This window comes from Pediculus humanus, genomic scaffold (assembly GCF_000006295.1).
Source record: "Pediculus humanus corporis 1103172107610 genomic scaffold, whole genome shotgun sequence".
Classification (NCBI taxonomy): domain Eukaryota; kingdom Metazoa; phylum Arthropoda; class Insecta; order Psocodea; family Pediculidae; genus Pediculus; species Pediculus humanus.
The window spans coordinates 288,681-303,206 of record NW_002987224.1 but is presented as its reverse complement, the minus strand read 5'-3'; the positions used below and the strand labels follow the sequence as shown (position 1 = coordinate 303,206).

Here is a 14,526-nt window from a genome sequence, read left to right as displayed (position 1 = left end):
AATAATAATAATAATAATAATAATTTTTTTTACATAACCTCCCCAATCGTATGTGTTTTATTTTAATTGATTTTTTGTGAATGTTATTCAATTTATTTTTTTTGGGGGTTCCACACACTTAATCATTTACATTTTAATAATAAATTGACATTATTAAATTATCATACATAATATATATTAATTTCTTGTATTTATTATTATTATTATTCAATGTTAATATGTGTCCATTTGTTTATAATAAATAATAATTTTTTTAAGCATTAAATAAATAAAAAAATGTTTTCTTTTTTTCTTTATTATTTATTATTTATTTATTATCATTATTTATTTATTTTATAAACAAAAAAAAAAAAAAAACAATTTTGTAGAAAAAATCCTTATTAAATATGTAAAAATTTCTTCCCCTCCTCTTACTCCTACTCCTCCTACTCCTCACCTTATTTTCGATTAAAAATTGATTTTTTATATATATGTAAATAAATTATGTAAATAAATTTACTATTATTAATAAATATAATTTTTATTAAAAAAAATTTTTTTATTCAACTCGTCGATGTTATCATGTTTTCGTTAATAACATTTTCGGATATTTTTGTAACGACTACGAGAAGGGATTTGGCAAGTTCCACCGGATTCGTTTTATTAAAATTAAATCGAAGAGTCATTTCGTATAATTTTTTATATACATCCCCGGGATTACAACATCTGAAAATAATAATAATAATAATTATGTAAAATATCGATAAGTGAATTGAGTGTCGGCGGCGCCATTTTTATTAATATTTTTACCCTTTTTTTAAATCCGTTCGATTTTTAATTAATTTCGTTAATGATAATAGAATGTATTGTAATCTTTGTTCGAAAAAATTAAGTAAAACTAATTCGTTTTCCGATTCTTCCGAAGTTTTCTTGTTGTTCCTGTCTTCTTCTTTCGAATTTTCCACATTTTCCTCTTCTTCCGAATCGTAAAATTTAACATTTCTTTCCGATATTATTTTCAACATGGACGAAGCCTCCAATAATAATTCCAATGCGTTTTCGAAATATTTTACTTTTAAACTTACACTGGAAGAATCTATAAAAAATTAAGAAAAAATTATTATTATTATTAACATTTCTCCTGGATTGTGATAATTAATCGACTTACTTTCCGCCTGGAATTCGGCTAGTGCCACTTTTTCTAATTGTACTCTTAAATACTCGGATGAATTTTCTAACTGAAGCAACAATTTCGTCGATTTCTGATAATGAAGTTTGCAAAGTTGATAAATTTTTTTCTTTTTAACTTCGTCCTCCAACGACGTCCTGGAAAAAATTTATCCAAAGTCCTAATAAAAAACGTTCCAAAAAAAAAAACTTTATTCGAGTGATAACGACTCACCTATAACTTTTATGATAAAGAGAAGCTAATCGATGATGTATCATCGCACTTCTATACTGATACACGGGTTGCCTGGAACCTGGAGTGTCCACGTCGCAGTATTTTAATGCTTTGTGTAAAGTCTCGATGATTTCTCTTTCGGTCTCTTCCTTGTTTTTAAGGCACGGATAATCTTGAATGAGTGTGGCCATGGCAAAAAGAGCCGTAGACAATTCCCAGTGAACGGAATCCCAAACCGGAGGATTGTATTTTCTATCACCCAATATTTGCAAAGCTTTCTGATAATTAAATATTGATTTTTTATAAAAGCTTTTTTCCTGAGTCGTGAGTTTTCCTTCGACTTCCGTCATTGAAAAAAAATGTGCTTGAACTCTCATGAGACGACCCGTGTTAGAATATAGCAAAGCCAAATTGGCTTCGTCTTTCACGCTGTCGAAAGCTTTGATTCCATTTTCCAAATGTTTTTGAGATTTGGAAAATAATTCTTCGAATGCCCGACACTGAATTTCTTTCTCGTTAGAATTAATTTCTTCTTGATATTTTGCTAAAACAAAAAAATAATAATTAAAATATTTTTATCCAGCAGCGAAAATAATAATAATAATAATAATTGGTAGAACATTACCAGCAGCTTGATTCATGTAAAAAACTCCCAATTCGTTTTCTATGTTTCCCAATCTTCTCAATAGATTTTCTTCGTCGACGGTCGCTTTCAAATCTAAAGCTGCACGATAACAACAACTGCTGGAAATTAATAAATCTTCCAAATTATTTAAATTTTGAGGGAAATTTTTTTCGAAGGAATCATCGCATTTTTCACATTGAAATTCCTTCAGTGTTTCTTCGACGAAATCTGAAAATGTCATATATTCTTCGTCGTAGGATTTATTTTTCTGGAAATTTTGCACGACCATAAATAAAGAATCTCCAGCACGCCCCAGTAAGTAACTTTCCACGTCCGCGTTGTATATTTCAACTGTTAAAGACTTCAATATATTTCTAGCCGTCAATACCAATTTAATATAAAGCAAAGCGAGACCGAATTTTTTATCAGAATAAGCTTTTTCCATTAGTGTGGCATATATTAGAGAAATTTTTTCATATAGTAAAGTTTTTAAATAAATTTTCCAGGATGAAGAGCTTTTGGTGATTGGAGGATGCCAGGTAGGATAGGTTTCCGATTTCGGTTTGCAAAGTAAAGTCTTCGATGATTCCTCCGGGTACTTGTTGTTTTTTTTCTTCTTTTTCATTTTTTTCTTTCCAGATTGTTTACCATCATCATCTTCGACTTCATTATCCAAAGCTGATAAGGCATTGGAATCGTTTGAAAAGGTTTTGCCATGTTCGGTTCATCATCATTTTTGGCATTATCATCTTTTTTCTCATTTAAAAATTTTAGAGCGTTTAAACCTAGAAGAACGTTTCTGATTCCATCAACGCATCTTCCCTCAAGATCTAATCCTAAAGGAGGAGCTGGAGAAATAAATTCAGTTTCGTCCATGTGTATTTCGCAAATATTTGCTAGGCTCATAGATTTTATAGCAACGTCTTCTTTCATCGTGTCATTCATGCGTCGAACATTGTCTTTGGCCTTTTCGTCAACATTTTCCTCATTTGAAAATAACTCTGGAGACACTGGATTAACATCTGCCGGTATGTAAAGATCAGCTAGCATGTAATGAGCTGATGTTACTATTTCTGGATACTTTTCCGGTGAGATAAGGGATATGCAATTTTTTAATAGCATTCTTATAGTAGCTGCTTGCCTCTGACCATCCGACGAATTTTTCATATTTCTTGCAACCCGGTACAGTAACATTGCTACTGGAACGGTAAAAGGAGTTTGTCCTTTTTCGTCGACAACATCGGTGCATAAAGATGTCAAATCATACAATTTTACTACGTCGTCATCTTTTCCTTTGAATAACCAGTATGTGTGGCCGGCTTTTGTAGCATTAGCTTTGAGAAATGATAATATGTTTTGAGCAATATCTTTGATAACTTTAGGGGAAAATTTTGAATTCTCCAAATTAGGCAAATCTTCAGTTTTAATGAGTTCATATTTTTGAACGATGCCATTTAAATGATAACACATAATGACTTCAGGTACATTGCACATTAAGTTATCCAGCCAATAATCCATACCGGTAAGAACATTAATTGGTTTAGTCATATCGCGTAAACGTAAACTAATACACGGATGAGTTCCACCACCGAAAATTGGCATATCCGTACCTAATAACATTTGTATATCTTCAAAAGTCCATACAACATTTCTAGCAAATTTATGATTAGACTTTGGTTCAGGAGACTCTTCTTCATAAGATGGGTCCGGTAATGGAGGATCGTTTTTGCATGTTAGTGATAGAGGAGTTGAAGGATTTACATTTTCAGATGTTTTACTCTGTTTTTCCACAGATTGTTCACTTGAATCTGCTGTTACTAAACTATGATAGAGAAACTTAGATACTAAACTCTTTTGTTGCAATGCATTACGACTATTATCCCTATGACAGATTAATTTATCTTTAGAATTATTTGATTGCATAATATTTTCGAAAAAAAATTTTTTGAACCACTCCCATTGACATTCAGCTTCTCTCAATAGATATTTGTGAATGTCAAATTCATCGATAAGAAGAGTGTTTTCTATTCTGTGAATCATCATACTCACAGAGCCATGGCTATATGGGATTTTGAGAAGTTTTTTGACATTTTCAGCATCGGAAACAACATCTACTTCTCCAACACAATCTGGAAACATGTGAGCCATTCGAAAACTTGAAAATCCTGATCGATGAGAAAAAGAAAATGGACGAAGACCATAAGTTTCAGCACTATTACACAACCAATTAGAGGGTGGTAAATTTAGATCTGTATTACAACGTAATCTAGTAAATGCAGCAGGAACTTCCATTACAGAATGTTTTACAATTGCTACCGATTTGACTTCAACTTTTTCTTCACCACTCTCCGATTTAGATTTATTTTTGTTTTCTTTTTCATTTTCATTGTTATTCTCTTGATTAACTTTATTGGAAATTTTGAATTCCTAAAAAACACATTTTTTTAAATTAAATAAATGAGTATAAAATTTTTGCTAACCCATAATTCATAAAATTTAAAGCAATCAATTTTATGGGTATTTTAAAGTATGTTAATAATTATTACCATTTCTTTATTCAAAATTAAAAAAAAAAAAAAAAATAATAATTTACAAAATTTTATGTAACACTTATACTTAAGTATAGTACTTTTTTAAAAAATTTATTAAAAAAATAAAATCTGACATGAGTTTTTCTGACTTTTTGAAAATGAATAAATTAACTTATATTTAATAAAATTTTTATTTTTTTAAATATACCTTATTTAATTCCTTTTCGGATTCATTGGAATTCAAACGGTAAGTTTCCTTGCTTTTTTTATTCATCGTCACTATCTATTTGGCATCAGACTTAACTTAATAAAAATTAAATTTGTTACAACCGAAAAAACCCGGGAAAAAAAACAATTTTATAAAATGTTCGACTTTTTTTACTTTTAATAAATCAATTTTCTTAATTTATTATTATATTACAACTTTTAAAATTACAACTAAATTCTACTAATTTATGTACAATAATCTTAATTACATCGTTAACTTGTCTACGATAGATCATAGAGAAATTAACTCAATACCCATGACTGAAAGATGTTAAATTTTTTAAACGAATACTTAGTATTTTTAAACCAGTAAGATTTTTAAAACCCTTGTAAAATTTAAAAGAAATAACTGTCAAATTAGTTTATATTTAATATTTAATCATTAAAAAAAAAAAATTATTTTTACTTATCAATCAATACGGAAGAAAATACTTTTGATGCATGATTAATTACTCTATGGAAAAATCCAACTGAAAATTTAGGATTTGAGTAAAAAATTAAGAAATGAAAATAAAAAAAAATAAAATGTGTCAAATATTTAATTCTTCTTTTAATAAATTATTAATTTGTTTCCTTTTTTTACAAAAAAAATAATATTAATAAAAATAATTTATTTTTCAAATAATTTATCATAAAAATAATAAATCTCTTTTCATCAAATATTGCATAAAATATAAAAATATTCACAAATATTTTAAAGTTTTGAATTTTAAGCTACACAAGTTTTTAGTTAGTACTTTTTAAGAGAATTCTTTAAATTACAATAAAAATAAATTAAAAACAGTCTTTTAGTTATGTCTAGGTACTATTTTCCAACAATTTGGAATTTTATAAAATTACTAAGTATTTTTTAATTAAGTAATTTTTCTCTATTTTTATTTTACTGCACATTAATTGTAGCTCTTCTTATGATTAATCTCTGATAAATTATACTCACATAAGAAATACACAAAACGAAAACTAATATATCATCGATAAAACCAAAAACTCCAATAACAGCTTCTGGCAACAAATCAAAAGGGCTCAAAAAATAAACAATTGCACTTAAACAGCAAATAATTACTCTCAGTCTAAATGTTAGGACTAGTCCTCCAAAAGTAAAAAAATCAAATAGCATGTGTTTTAACAAAACTGGACTGTCTCTCAAGTAACTCCACCAAGTTTGCGAACCACGTCCAAAGTGTATATTGTATTCATGAACAAATCTTTCTACAGTATTTCTTTCTTCTAAATAACTAATAAGAGTATTTTCTTCTGAAGTAAAGCAAAGGAGTAATATATTGACATCTTGCCGGCACAGTGGACAAGACATTCTATTACTAAATGATAAAAATGCCGATGACTGAGTTAAGTATGTTCTGACGCAAGAACCGCAAAATTTGTGACCGCAATTTGTTTCAATGGCAAATCTGTGAACGCCAAAGCAAATCGGGCAAACTTCATTGTCAAAACTGTGATGATTTTCACTAATATCAGTACTTGATCTAATATGTTGATTCAAAAAATTTTGAAATCTAGAAGAAAGGAGTATAATACTAATTATAAAAATAACTGTTGCACAACAAACAGTAATTAAAACTTTGTCATCTACACCGGTAATTATGAAGTTAGCCATCGGTTTAAAAACTAACTATACACTCTAAAAAAAAATAAACTGAAAACATTTACTTTTAGTATATGGTTTATTTATTTATGATTAATTATCAAAGCCTCCGCGATTAATGTTTTCCATGTAAACGAAAAGCCTTGATATTTACATATGGTTTGAACTTAAAAAGTAAACACTTAAACTACTCATTACTTATTAAGGTAAGTAATTATGAATTCAAAAAAAAAAAAAAAAAAATTTACAATTGTTACAAATTTTTTTGTAATTGATGTTAGAATTGAGTTGTCCGAAACTTATTTTAATATTTAAAAAAATTTCTTATTATTAAAAGTTAATTTGTTCTACTTATTACAGCTATCACATTGAATTTACAAAAAAATAATGGCTCACTATAAAGGGGCTGCCAGTGAGGCAGGTAGAGCCATGCAGCTTATGAAAAAGCGAGAAAAGGCTCAACAAGAAATAGAATATAGAAGGAAAAAAATAGAAGAAGATTTGAAAATATCAAACATAGAAAATAAATTTGCAGCTCATTATGATGCTGTCGAACAACAGTTGAAGGTAATGTTACTTAATTAGTAAACTAAGTTTAGTACGAAAAAATTTTTTTGGAAAAAAAAATTCATTTTATAAAGTTCTTGTTTCCCTATAGAGTTCCACTATTGGTTTGGTGACTCTCAATGAGATGAAAGCAAAACAAGAAGATATTGTACAACAAAGAGAAAAAAAAATGGCATTAAAACAATTAGAAAAAGAACGAGAAAAACAAAAAGAATTGGAAGCGAAGCAAGCTGAAAAAAACAGACAAAAAAGACAAATTCAAGCTTTATCATTTAGTATTCAGGATGATGAAGAGGATGAAGATAATGAAGATGATGATGAGAAAAAAGATGTGTCATTTGAAAAAAAACACAAGCCTAAAAAAATTAAAAAAAATCCAGATGTTGATACAAGTTTTTTACCTGACAGGTATTTTATTTATTCTGAGATTGGATATATAAAAATAAATAAAAAAAGATTTTTTGTGCAAATTTTATAGATATTAAAAATAATGTGTTTTTTTTTTGTTTTTAAGAGACAGAGAAGAAGAAGAAAATATGCTTAGAGAGGAACTTAGGCAAGAATGGGCTTTGCAACAAGCAACTTTAAAAGAAGAAGAAATTCATATTACTTTTAGTTACTGGGATGGTTCAGGACACAGACGAACGGTTAAAATGAAAAAAGGTTAAAAAAGTTTTAAATTTTAAGATAGTAATCTTGAAATAATTACAAAGAAATTCATTTGCAATTATTTTTTTTTAGGTAATTCCATATATCAATTTCTTCAACGTTGCTTGGAACTACTTAGAAAAGAATTTAGTGAATTAAAAACAGTTATGGCTGATCAATTAATGTATGTAAAAGAAGACTTGATATTACCTCATCATTACACATTTTATGATTTCATTGTTACAAAGGTAAATTTAAAGTTTGCATATTATTAATAATAATTTTCATAAATGATTTTTTTATTTACAATGTCAAAATCACATAATGTACAAATATATAATTTTTAGGCTCGAGGAAAAAGTGGGCCTCTTTTTACTTTTGATGTTCATGATGATGTAAGGCTAACAAGTGATGCTTCTATAGAAAAAGAAGACTCACATGCTGGTAAAGTTCTATTAAGAAGCTGGTATGAAAGAAACAAACATATTTTTCCCGCGTCAAGATGGGAACCTTATGATCCCACAAAGACATATGATAAATACACAATTACTGATAAAAATAGAAAATGAAATTTTTTTCAATTTTATCATTTGTACTATTTTGTAATTAAAAAATTTTTTTTTATTATATCCCATAATATTTAAAAAACACAATTTTTTTATTATATTTCCCAATTTCATCAAAAATTTTGGAAACAAAATTCCTTGAATTAGTGATAATGTGTAAATAAATGAAAAGTTGTAAGAACTTGGAAAATTATTCAAAACTAGTTTTGAGAAAATATTTACAGTTATCCTAAAGAAAAATAATTTTATATAATTATTTGGTTAGATAAAAACTATAGAACATTGAAAATAATGGAAAATGTTAAGAGAAAAAAAAAAACATTGATTTTTTAATTTATCCATTGATAAATGTGGCAAAAAATGAAAAAGGTAAGTTATATCAGTATTGTACAAAAAAATACAGCTTTGTAAAAAAATTTATTTAATAAAAATGAAAAAACAAAATACTAATAGTCTACCTAAAAGTTTTACTATATTTAATGTTTAGATGTTGGATTGCATGGAATATTTGAGCAGTGTCCACAGGCTTTGTAAATTGTCTCATACAAGTCATGTCTTCTTTGGTCACCAGTCGGAATTTGACTTCTAGCATCTTTAATTTCATCTAGATTTATCTGGGCATACAATATAGCATCTTCATGTTCAGCCTGGGTTAAAATTTTACCCCAGGGACTAACTACCATGGAATGACCATAGGCCACATACTTAGCTGATTTATCTGTTGCAGGAGAAATACCAGCAACAAAAACTTGATTATCGACAGCTCTAGTTCTAAGAAGGATTTCCCAGTGCAAAGGACCTGTGTACATATTGAAAGCTCCAGGGTAAAGTATCATATCACATCCTTGTTTTCTATAAAGTCTGAAAATTATGAAATTATTTCTTTAAGCAAAGGCATTTGGACATTTAAAAATAATTTGTGATTAAATTATTTGACTGAAAAAAAAAAAAAACAAAAATTTTATTAAAAAACTACCTTGCGATTTCCTCGAATCTCAAATCATAGCATATTCCTAATCCAATCTTGCAAAATTCTGTCTGAAAAGTGGTTAATTCCTTTCCTGGTGTAAGAATATCTGATTCTTTAAATTGAACACCACCAGGAATGTCAATGTCAAACATGTGAAGTTTTCTGTGTGTAGCAATTAATTCACCAAAAGGATTCCAAACAGTACATGTGTTATACCAATTTTTTCCATCACATTCAGGAATAGAGCCACCAACAACATAAACACCACAATCTTTTGCAACTTCAGATAAAGCAGTACTTGTCATTCCATTGGGAATTTCTTCGGCGTAATATTTAAAATATTGGGTACCATATGGTGAATTAAAACATTCAGGAAGAGCTACTAATTTTGAACCGGCTGCAACTGCCGTTCTGATAAAAGCGACGGCTCGTCGAATATTGTCGCATTTATCTTCAGAAACACTAAACTGAATAACACTTAAAGTAAAACGTCGTAGTGCCATTGTTTCTTAATAACTTCTTACACCAGAATTGATAATGAGCTAAATTGCATTATCAGTTTCATTTCCTAGATTAATTAGATATCAAATTAGGATAAAACGTAAAAACTTTATTACAGATATTAATCTAAAATCTTCTACGTGCCGTAAATTAAATTTTTTTAATTAAAAAAAAAAAAAATTAAAAAAACTATTTAAATAAATAACAAAAAAATAATAAATAAAAATTTGAAAAAAAAAAAAAATTAAAAATTGAAAAAAAAAATATTTAAAAAAAAATTAAAATGATAATAACTATAACAAAAAATCAGATGTTAAGATAATCTACTGCCACGTACTTGTTTACTTTCATTTTTGTATATTTAGAAAAAAAAAAAATTTAATCATGTCTCGATTAAATAGTGATGTACATCCGTTATTGACAACACACTTATTAGATATACTTCAAAAAAACAATATTTACTCGTCATTACAATTTATTAGAAAAAAGCCCTTGTTTTTATCTAATATTACCGGTTTACAATATGTTCAAGTTTTAAAAATACGAGATCAAATTTTGGCCAAATATTCTTCTTCTTTAAAACGAGGAGACAAATATTATAAAAATTTAATAAATCATTGCGCTATCATAAGTAGCGGAATAGACAAACTTGATGGTTTGTTAAACGGTGGTTTTATCACAGGTTAGCCTTAACAAAGAGAAATTTAGTTCATAATTTTTTTTCAATTAACATTCAATTAAGAAAAACTGTAAAACTTTTTTACATTCGATGAAATTTAAAAAAATTATTATTATTGTTTTTTTCCATAGATAATTTGATATTAGTGTGAAATGATATTTTTAAAAGATTAATGGTAAATTAAGAATCCATAATAATTTCTTGATGTTTTATCTCTTTTTTTTTTTTAGGAAATATTTATGAATTATGTGGGTACGAAGGTTGTGGAAAAACACAAATATGTATGACAACTGCTATAAAAATTTGCTCCAGGACTCCACACAAAGTGTTATTTTTTGACACAAAATATGATATTTCAATTAATAGATTAAACCAAATATTAAACTATGAAAAAAATTTAAATAAAAATAAAGTTTTAGAAAAGATAGAAATTTGTCATTCTACTACACCCTATAAACTTTTAAATGATCTTCATCATTTAAAAGTGGCTTTTTCAAATTCTAAAGAAAAATACTTAGGTTTTAAAATAATTATTATAGACTCAATTTCATCACTTTTTCAATTACATCAAGTTATTTCAAAAGGATTAGAATTTTTAAATGATGTTGCAAGCGTAATAAAATTTCTAGCTTTCGAATATCAACTAGTAATACTTATCACTAATTTTCTTACTTCGTGGATAAATAGTAATAGCTTATGTGAAAATGAAAGTGAAAGTGATGAAATTTTAAATAATAGGAAAATAGAAAAACCTGCATTAGGAAAATTTTGGACTCATGTACCAAATACTAGGATTATAGTGAAAAAAAAAGATTGCAGCGATGAATGCTTGTTAACTATTTCAAAAAGTGATAATTTGCCGATTATAAAATCTGCAAAAGTATATATAAAAAATGATGGTGTGAGTTAGCTGTTCAAACCAGATTACTAATTCAAGAGTTTGTAATTTAAAAAAAAAAAAATTTGAAATGTTATAAATGAGTGTTATTGAATTAAAAGTTTATTAAAAGAAAAAAAAGTTTCAAAATTACTTACCGTTATGCTCCTGTGTTTTAATGCTTTGTTGGCATTTTAAGTCATTAAGTTGTTAACAGGAGATTTTTCTTCATGGTTTTATAAATATTTTACTGGCATCTTAAAACCTGAAAAGAAAAAATTTGCACTTTTTCGAAAAAAGGTCAAAATAGTTAACTAATTATTACCTTTTTGTACATAGAAAAAAGTCATGAAATGTATTTTTTACATTCTTTTAATTTATAAAGACTTACCATAGCAAATTATCATAAGCAAGAAAAACTCTACTTGCAACAAAAGATTTTAATTATTTGTATTTTTCAACAGTAACGATAACTTCGATTTAAAATTTATACATATGATTTATTAAAATATGTATAAATTGACATGAATTTTACAAGTTTTTAACTTGTACTTTTTTATTATTTAAGGAAACTATACAAATGCTCAAATTACTTTGTAGTAAATTATATTATATTTTGTAAGTCATAATTATTTTGCCTTTCAATTCTTAAATAATACACAAATGAAGTTTTTTTTCATTTCTAAAAATTTATACTAAGCATAAATAAAAATCAAATTATTTTTCGGGTGTAAACAAATTTTATAAATGAAAAAATTTTAAAATATTATAATTAAAAAAGAAAACAAGTAATGTTAAATAAGAATAATATAAATTCAAATTATTTAAAAAATTATTTAAATTATTTTTTTTCATCATCCTTTTCTTCAGTGTTATTTTTATCATCAAGTTTGTCTTTAGATATGTTAGCAAGAAGTTGTCTGACGTTGGGATCATTCGGATCCACTCCTGGAAGGGTTTCTAAAACACTAGCTATGAATTCAGGATCTTGCATAACTTCAGCCAAATCACCTTCTCCATCCACTTCCATGTTAGTTTCTTCATTTTTACCTTCTTTATCATCTTCATCTGAAAAATTACGCATTTAAAAAGCATAAAATATTTGGAATAAAATAACAAAAAGAAATTTTCTTTTTACTTATTTTACTTACTAGCATCTTGCATTGACATTTGCATGGCAAAAATAATTTGTTCTTCTTCAGTCATATTTTCAAAATCTGGAACTGGGGCTGGGGAAGTTTCTTCTGTTTCCATAGACATTGCTAAAGCTCTTTTCAACATAATTTCTTCATTTGGAGCTAATACAATGAACCAAGAATGAAAATAAAATAATTTTTGTTAGTAAAAAAAATAATTAAAAACAAAAATGAACAATTTCTCCAAAAAAAAATTAAAATTTTATACCTTCTTCTACAGCAGGAGGTCTTTCTCGTACTTGAGGTGTGCCAGCTTGATTTCTTCGTGCCTCCTCTTCTTGACGTTGACGTTGTTCTTCCATAGAAACTCTTAGAGCCTACAACAAAAAATCAATTTTTTAGTCAAAATAAAAATTATAAAAGTATTTTTTTATATATTAATATGCCATCATAGACTGCAAGTATTAAAAAAAAAAAAAAATACCAGGGCCAACTCAGGATCTTCATTTGGATCAACACCAAATTCAAATCCTGAACCTCCAAGACCAGCTCCACCAGCTCCATCTTCTCCCTGAATAACTGGAGAAGAGATCAAAGCATCAGACAAATGAGGACCAGGAGGAACTGTTACTAAATGACTTGTGCTCCCTTCTTTTCCATTTAATGTATTGATAAAGCTTATGAGAATTTCATTATTCACAGCCTGAAAAAAAAATTAAATTTTTGTGGTATAATTAATTCAAAATTCAGTTTTCATTACAATTAAAAATGAAACCTCTTAATATTTATAATTAATAACTCACCTCTTCTCCGAAGCTGACGATATCGACACAAACCTTTTCCTTTTTAAGTCTTTTGGCTAATTTTATCATTTCTTTCTCTTCAACATATATTGGACTTCCGACAAATACAACTATTCTCATTTTATGATTTTTCCCTTGTCTATGTTTCAAAGCTAACTAAAATTAAACAAAAAAAAAAAATAATCACTCTTAATTTATTTCTTTTTCCTTTAATTATGTGTAAAAATATAATTTAATTTCAATACTTTTAAAAATTTTATATACTTGTATATAAATAATACTTACATGAGCGATTCTAATCCCAGTAAGCAAATTAATGTTTCCATTGGGTTGTACCCCATGAAGTTTGGAAATAATACGTCCCACATCTGAGGTTAAAGTTGCTAAAACTTCAACACTAAAAGAAATTTATTAAATTTAATTTTTTGTTTATACAATATGGTTAAATTAATAAAAAGCTATAAATAAATTAAAATTTTATCATACCTGTTAGAAAGTGTTAAAAGCCCAACATTATTTTCTGGATTCGAGCGAGTTTTAGAATGGCAGACTAAATTGACTGCTTCTTGTTGAGCTTGTAGTCTGGTCGGTATAAAATCACCATTTCTCATAAAATCACTATTGTCAACACTGCAAAAGAAAATTCAACAAAATTTAAAAATAAAATTAAAAAAAAAAAAAAAAAATTCTCATAAACAGCTTTCAAAAACAATAAGATGTAATTTTTTTTTTATTTTATTTAAATGCTGTGTCATACTTCAATATTCCACAAAAATCAGAACAAAAATATCCTCAATTTATCATTTCGTGAAACAATTCAAAAATAGATTAAAAAATGAAAATTTTTTTTGAACTCACCAAATCATAGTACTTTCTAACACCATTTTTTTTTTTATTTGTAATTATTTTAAGATCTAAATAAATTCTGTAAATTAAGCATTCAAGTTTAGTCGTGGAACTAGACGTAATAGATAATGACTTTTAAAATAAAATGATTTTAAAAATCCGCTTCCGTTTGAATTCATATTCGTTCTTATTAGAATAAAAAATTTTAAAAACTTGAAATAATTCTAATAAATATAAATTAATATTCAGTCAACACTTTTATGGTTTTATTTAAATGTTAATTTAATTAAGTTGAAAAATTTTAGAGTGATATTTTATTACTTAAAAAGTTTTTTTTGTTTTTTTAACACTTTTTTTTTCGTTATGATGTAACTTTATTTTTAGGTAGTAGACATAAAAGATAAAAGTCAATATTACAAAGTTTAAAAATGTATTGGCTGCGTATTAAGGACGAAAAAGACGGGAGTTTATTTTTTCTACACGAACCAATTATTAAACCCGCAACAGAATTTTATACAGTCGTTAA

At 26.9% G+C, this 14,526-nt stretch overlaps 6 protein-coding genes across 6 annotated transcripts; 2 read left to right on the top strand and 4 right to left on the bottom strand.

Moving 5' to 3' along the window:
* Nucleotides 1–785: 785 nt before the first annotated feature.
* Nucleotides 786–4,298, bottom strand: Phum_PHUM238940 (uncharacterized protein; the record flags this gene model as incomplete). The annotated part of the gene is made up of 5 exons (XM_002426112.1): nt 786–1,065; nt 1,144–1,305; nt 1,382–1,925; nt 2,007–2,604; nt 2,655–4,298. The coding sequence occupies 5 exons, from the start codon at nt 4,296–4,298 to the stop codon at nt 786–788; spliced, it is 3,228 nt and encodes a 1,075-aa protein (XP_002426157.1).
* Nucleotides 4,299–5,684: 1,386 nt separating this feature from the next.
* Phum_PHUM238930 (uncharacterized protein) lies at nt 5,685–6,419 on the bottom strand (the record flags this gene model as incomplete). The annotated part of the gene is made up of 1 exon (XM_002426111.1): nt 5,685–6,419. One exon carries the CDS (start codon nt 6,417–6,419, stop codon nt 5,685–5,687), a length of 735 nt encoding a protein of 244 aa, XP_002426156.1.
* A 375-nt stretch (nt 6,420–6,794) lies between these two features.
* Nucleotides 6,795–8,191, top strand: Phum_PHUM238920 (protein FAM50A, putative; the record flags this gene model as incomplete). The annotated part of the gene is made up of 5 exons (XM_002426110.1): nt 6,795–6,974; nt 7,066–7,382; nt 7,489–7,637; nt 7,716–7,870; nt 7,970–8,191. The coding sequence occupies 5 exons, from the start codon at nt 6,795–6,797 to the stop codon at nt 8,189–8,191; spliced, it is 1,023 nt and encodes a 340-aa protein (XP_002426155.1).
* Nucleotides 8,192–8,587: 396 nt separating this feature from the next.
* Nucleotides 8,588–9,661, bottom strand: Phum_PHUM238910 (uncharacterized protein; the record flags this gene model as incomplete). The annotated part of the gene is made up of 2 exons (XM_002426109.1): nt 8,588–9,049; nt 9,165–9,661. 2 exons carry the CDS (start codon nt 9,659–9,661, stop codon nt 8,665–8,667), a joined length of 882 nt encoding a protein of 293 aa, XP_002426154.1. The 3' UTR covers nt 8,588–8,664.
* Nucleotides 9,662–10,043: 382 nt separating this feature from the next.
* On the top strand, nt 10,044–11,248 carry Phum_PHUM238900 (uncharacterized protein; the record flags this gene model as incomplete). The annotated part of the gene is made up of 2 exons (XM_002426108.1): nt 10,044–10,341; nt 10,569–11,248. The coding sequence occupies 2 exons, from the start codon at nt 10,044–10,046 to the stop codon at nt 11,246–11,248; spliced, it is 978 nt and encodes a 325-aa protein (XP_002426153.1).
* Nucleotides 11,249–12,056: 808 nt separating this feature from the next.
* Phum_PHUM238890 (26S proteasome non-ATPase regulatory subunit, putative) lies at nt 12,057–14,038 on the bottom strand (the record flags this gene model as incomplete). Its single annotated transcript, XM_002426107.1, has 8 exons — nt 12,057–12,283; nt 12,367–12,513; nt 12,620–12,728; nt 12,836–13,054; nt 13,155–13,310; nt 13,440–13,551; nt 13,641–13,784; nt 14,013–14,038. 8 exons carry the CDS (start codon nt 14,036–14,038, stop codon nt 12,057–12,059), a joined length of 1,140 nt encoding a protein of 379 aa, XP_002426152.1.
* Nucleotides 14,039–14,526: the final 488 nt, after the last annotated feature.